General features: G+C 42.7%; 1 protein-coding gene across 1 annotated transcript in view; it reads left to right on the top strand.

Moving 5' to 3' along the window:
* The first annotated feature begins 5166 nt into the window (after window positions 1-5166).
* Window positions 5167-6000, top strand: part of LOC132391322 (coiled-coil domain-containing protein 138-like) — a 73904-nt gene continuing 73070 nt past the window's right edge. The window contains exon 1 of the mRNA XM_059964355.1: window positions 5167-5336. Coding sequence (XP_059820338.1) covers window positions 5238-5336 — 99 coding nt within the window. The 5' untranslated portion in view covers window positions 5167-5237. The remainder of the gene's footprint in view (window positions 5337-6000) is intronic.

Raw genomic sequence — 6000 nt, 5'->3', positions numbered from 1 at the left:
AATACAGTATACAAACAACATATACACATTTACTGTACATATCCCCATTACTGAAGAAATGGAAATTCCGTCATATATGGTGGGAAAAGGCACCATTAAGCCAACTGAGCTTGGTTTAGGACCCAGTGGAGGCCACTGACTGCTGGGAGCAGACAGCATAAAATAGTACAACACTGAACACAATCAGCCCCTTACAGTTTAGTACAAATAAAGAATGAAATCAAACTAAACTTTTGGTGCCTAACAGTGAATGCATGCAACAATGTGAAGGCAAAACAGTGTGTCAATTATGAGAGTACACCGGGGAAGACATTGCAGTGCACTGTGCACTGCAATGACAGCAGAATGACAAGGCAGTGTTTGTGTGTGAGTGAATGTACAGAGTGTGTTTACCAAGCACTCTCCATCAGATGTACCTTTCTAATTTACTTGCAGTTGATTATTCCAGGGGATTTGGCATGCATATGGTGGATGGATCGCCAATCAGGCTTTCTCAGCCAATCATGGTCCCATAATGCTGGGCCTCCTGTTTTTACCACTTACAAATCTGATGTGGCTTGTTGATTGTTGCATTTTGCTGTTACAAATGTCATTCCCACAGGAGTTATACTTCCTTCAGTATAGGTTCTCAGTTGAAAATCTGCAGGCTTCAGTTCAGTATCTTTTAAATGGCTGAAACAGCCAAGCTGTATCCAATTCTATTTTAATTAATTTGCGAATCACTTCTGATGCATGGCTTATTGCTTGTCTCTCGTTGTTTTCAAATTGTAAGTCTCAAGGCTGTCCAGTCCTGTGTCACTCTCATCATTATCAGTTTTTTCATCAACAGCATGCAGGTTTGTGCTCTTTTTGAATCTGCAACTTGACTTTTTATCTTCTCTCTTCCCTGTGCAATCCATTTATTTTTGTCTGCCTGGCATGCTCTTTGTTGCAAGTTTCATCTTTAAATGTGAATTGGTCTGGTATATGTGATCCACTGCCACAAGAGTTACACAATTTGTTTGTCCAAGTGGATTCTGTTTAGACATTGCAATTTTGTTCATGTTTACTTTCATTCCTGACTGTGACTCACTTGTGTCTCTGGCTGCTGTTTCAATTGATACAGCAATTTCAACTGCTTTTCCAAATGAGAGTTGTGCTTCAGTTAGGAAGTTTCAGAATGTTTTCGGTAAGATTCCACAAACTAAAGAATGTCTCAGTGTGTCATTAAGCCTATCACTGAACTGACAAAGTTCGGACAATTTCTTCAATTCAGCCACATAACCTGAAATAGACTTCCCTTCCTTTTGATTCCATTTATGGAACCCAAAGGGTTCAGCAATCAACAATGGTTTTGACTCTAAATGTTCCTGCATTATGTTCATGATAGCAACAAAGCTCATTTTGGCTGGTTTGGTTGGAGCAGTCAAACTTCCAAGCAAGCTATGCTTTTCCACCTATTACACTCAGCAACACTGGCACTCGTTTCTTACTGGCTAATCCATTTGCTTTAAAATACTGATCAATCCACTCAGTATACAGATCTTGTAGTAAGCCGCCCCCAACCCTTTGTTCTCATAAACGAGTTTCACAACCAGGGATTTTGATCAATTTAACTTGAGAACTTTTATTTGTGATTTTTCCAATTTTCTACATTAACAAATTGGGTGGGTTGGTAAGGTAATATACATTAATACACCAGAGTAAAGTTAGTATAATAATTACAAAGGAATGAATATTTTTCCTGCCTCACAATTTTGGTTTTTAACTTTTAGTAAACTACTGATAGGTTTTAGAAATTTTCTTTTGATTTGACAAGATGTATAATGTTTTGTAGATTGGCTCAAAATCCTACTTCAATATATTTTATATTAAAAAATGAGACATGAAAATATAAAGATAATTGTGAGGGATGATTACTTTTTCAAGGTTTTGTACGTCATCTAGTTATCTGTTGTGCAATCAAGCATGTCTGTCGTTCTGATGTAGCCAGTCATTTCTGTTCATGAAAAGTTATTAATATCACCTGGTACTCACTGTTTATTAACCTGTGACTATACCCATTGCTTGGCAATTTCGTCCATGTTTTGCCTTTTTTTAAAAACTTGAGTTATGTTTTGTAATTCCAGAAACCAATTGAAAGAAACATACAGGGGCAGCAAATACTTGTGTACTTAGTTTTTGCTTTTGTGAGGCACAAATGTGATGTCTACCAATTCTACTTCTTACATATAACCCACAATAAATTATGTACACAAAGAATGCTTAATCAAACAATATATTTACAATATTACTCAAATATTATTGAAATAATAAATACTCTACAAATTACACTCCAAGCCCCAGCTCAGGTCACATACCTGGGTGTGATACTATCCAAAATAACTAGAAATGCTATTTTTGACTTATCTGCACCTGCTAGATTGTATTCCAGTGGCTCTTGACTCAAAACATATTTTCCCCAATGACCGCTCTCCCAGGTCTACTTCTAATGAACTATTAATTTTTCTCCAATCTCACTTGTTAATACAAGTCAACCACCTCGAATCCAGCAACCAGTAATCTGATTCTACTGCTGGTTTGGACCTAATTTTCGCCAGCCCAATTTCAAATTTCCCATGTTGCTGTGCCAAGCTGTCACTGCTGCTTTGGTGGTGCCATTAGCAGAATCAATTGTTGGCACAGTCTTTAAAAGGAGAAAGTCATTCCTGCATTACTGTTTGGTATGGGGGTGGGGTGGGGGGGGGGTGCTACTACACAGGACCGAAAGATGCTGCAGAGGGTTATAAATCTAGTCAGCTCCATCTTGGGTACTAGTCCACAAAACACCCAGGACATCTTCAGGGAGCGGTGTCTCAGAAAGGCAGTGTCTATTATTAAGGACCTCCAGCACCCAGGGTATGCCCCTTTCTCACCCAATCATCAGGTAGGAGGTACAGAAACCTGAAGGCTTCAGGATTCAGCAATTCAGGAACAGCTTCTTCCCCTCTGCCATCCAATTCCTAAATGGACATTGAACCGTTGGACATGATCTCACTTTTTTTAATATACAGTATTTTACTCTTTGGAGAGAAGGAGGATAAAAGGAGACATGATAGAGGTATACGAGATATTAAGAGGAATAGTTAGTGTGGACAGCCAGCCCCTCTTCCCCAGGGCATCACAAGAGGACATGGCTTCAAGGTAACGGGTGGGATGTTCAAGGAGGATATTAGAGGAATGCACTGCTTGAGTCAGTGGTAGAGGCAGATACACTAGTGAAATTTAAGAGACTACTAGGCAGGTATATGGAGGAATTTAAGGTGGGGGGAGGATATATGGGAGGCAGGGTTTAAGGGTCAGCACAACATTGTGGGCTGAAGGGCCTGTACTGTGCTGTGCTGTTCTATGTTTTATATATTAATATGGCTAAATGAAGCAGCATTCCTCCAGGGCCAAGGTTTAAAACACAGCACACTGCACATAGCACATATGGTTATGACATCAAAAAAAACAAATAGTCACAAAGAAAGAAAGTAATATAGCCCAAGTCCCTGAGTAGCATGGCCTGTAGATAAAAGGTAAGTTATCCTGGTCCAGCTTGTTCTTCCACCGATTAGCACTACAGAAGGGCAGCGCTGATGGGAAGGAGCACCCCTCAATCCAGTACAGATTGCGGCTCACCCACAGCGGCCTCTGGCATCTCCTCCACTGGGCGGCTGCAACAGATGACATTGCGGCATGAGAGCCTTATCCGCACAACCGAAACAACGCAATACCAACCCCCACCACTGGTCTCGTAGTATTCCACACTACCGGTGTCCAACAGGGTCTTGCAATCACAAGAAAAACATCCAAGACAATCACTTGTACCATGCACCATCTCAGCACAATGGTACGCAACAAGTCCATTACTGTTGAGCAATTCGCTGATGGGGTACACATGCAGTACTTGCTCTTCTTAGTATCCAGCAGCATCTTGCAATCATAAAAAAGAAGTAAAGAATGAACAATTACAAATCTTCTCTGCTTCCTTTCCAGTTTAAGTATATCTTCCTATAAAAGAGTGATCAGAACTATACACAGTACTCCAGATATGCCCTCACCAATGACTTACACAAATACAACATGATGTCCCAACTCACATAATCAACGTTCTAACTGATAAAGGGCCAGCATGCAACATGCCTTTTTCACCACCCTATCGACTTGTGACACTGCTTTCTACAGCTCTGCACTTGTTCTGCTTGGTTCTTCTGTTTCCTTACACTCCCCAGTGCTTTGCTATTCATAGTACAAGTTTACAGACAGACAGGCATACTTTATTGATCCCGAGGGAAATTGGGTTTCCTTACAGCTGCATCAACCAAGAATAGTGTAGAAATATAGCAATATAAAACCATAAATAATTAAATAATGTTAAGTTAATTATGACAAGAGGAAATAAGTCCAGGACCAGCCTATTGGCTCAGGCTTATTTGTATTGAAGTCCATTTGCCACTCCTAGGCTCACTTCTCTATGCAATCAAGATCCCCCTGTAATCTATGATAAACTTCTTCACTATCAGCATCTCCAAATTTTGTGTCATTTGTACATTTACTGATCAAAGCCTGTACATTTGTACTTCAGTTATATAAGTAACAAGGGCTCCCAACACCAACCCCTGTGGCATACAACTGGTCACTAGCCACCATCCCAGAAACAACCATTAACACTACCATATGATAATAAACTTGACTTGGCCGTAATGAAAATAGTTACAAATCCAGCCACCCCCCCCCCCCATCAGAGGTTAAAATGCAAGATAAAATAAAAAAAACGTGTTCAAACTGTCACGTATGGTAAGAGAAATAAGCCAACGTTCAGATCAATGGCCTTTCACCAAAACGGAGAATGTTCTGCGGTATTTCAATTAAGAAATGTATGTGCAAGTACTTTATTAAACACGGAAAGGCTGAAGATTACATGGGACAGCTGTAGTGAGGAGTTTCCACTGGGTTTGTCTCAGTAAAACCGACGAGTTTTCAAAACACGTTTGGAAAAGTTGAGAATCGTCACAAGTAGTCATTCATAGTTATCATCTGAAATTAGTACAAATGCCTTTACTCTGACAATGAAAAACCATCAAGCGCCTGTTGATGAACATTTAACGCTGTGGAGCGGGTCAATCTGCCCTGCCCTTTAACCCCGGACAACCGGAAGTTGTTTCCGAGCGGCCAGATTCAAACGGTTGCTGTGGAGACGCTTCTGCCTCTCGGCGGCGGGGAGTCGGAAGGGCATGGATTCCGATATCGAGCGGTTGAAGCGTCGCTATCTCGGTAGTACAGAGGTGGACGACGGCCCAGTGCAGCAGCGGTTCGGGACCTGTGAGGGTCGGGTGAGCGAAAGTTGTGCGGGCCGAGCTCGGGAACCCGGCAGCTGGGGGTTGGGGGAGTGTGGAATCTGGGAACTGGGAGGAGATGGGGGAGTGGGGCAGGACAAACTGAGAGTTGAGGGCATAAGAGGTGGGAGATGGGGGAGCTGAAGGGCTCTGTGGGGGGGGGGGTATCGAATCGGAAGATGAGGCGCCCAGTATGGTGGTGGGGGGTAGAGCGAGCCAGACGTGGATGGGTAATCTAAGAGTTTGGAAATAGTCAGGCATGGGAGGAGGGAAACTGGGAGATTTGGGAGCGCAGGGTGCAACTAGGTACAAGGGGGTGCCGGGCATGTGGGTGGGGCAGTCTGGGATAAGGGAGGAGCCAGATATTGGGTGGGGGTGGGGAATCTGAGAGAGTGGAGGGGGTTAATTTTGGGAGATTGAGGCTGCAGGGTTTAGAGGGGATTTTGGAAGATTAGAGAAGCCATGTGTAGGAGGGATTTTGGGAGTTTGAAGGAATTGGACATTGTGGGGATGGAAATCTGGGAGATGGTGGGTAACTGGATGTTGGGGGGGGGATTGTGGCAGATGGGAGAGTTATGGGGGAATCTGACAGATGGGTAGGGACATAGGCATGGGGGTGGAATCTGACAAATGAGGGGAGACTGGCACGGGAGGGTGAGGA

Source organism: Hypanus sabinus, chromosome 3 (genome assembly GCF_030144855.1).
Source record: "Hypanus sabinus isolate sHypSab1 chromosome 3, sHypSab1.hap1, whole genome shotgun sequence".
Taxonomy (NCBI): Eukaryota; Metazoa; Chordata; class Chondrichthyes; order Myliobatiformes; family Dasyatidae; genus Hypanus; species Hypanus sabinus.
This window is presented reverse-complemented; position numbering and strand designations above follow the sequence as displayed.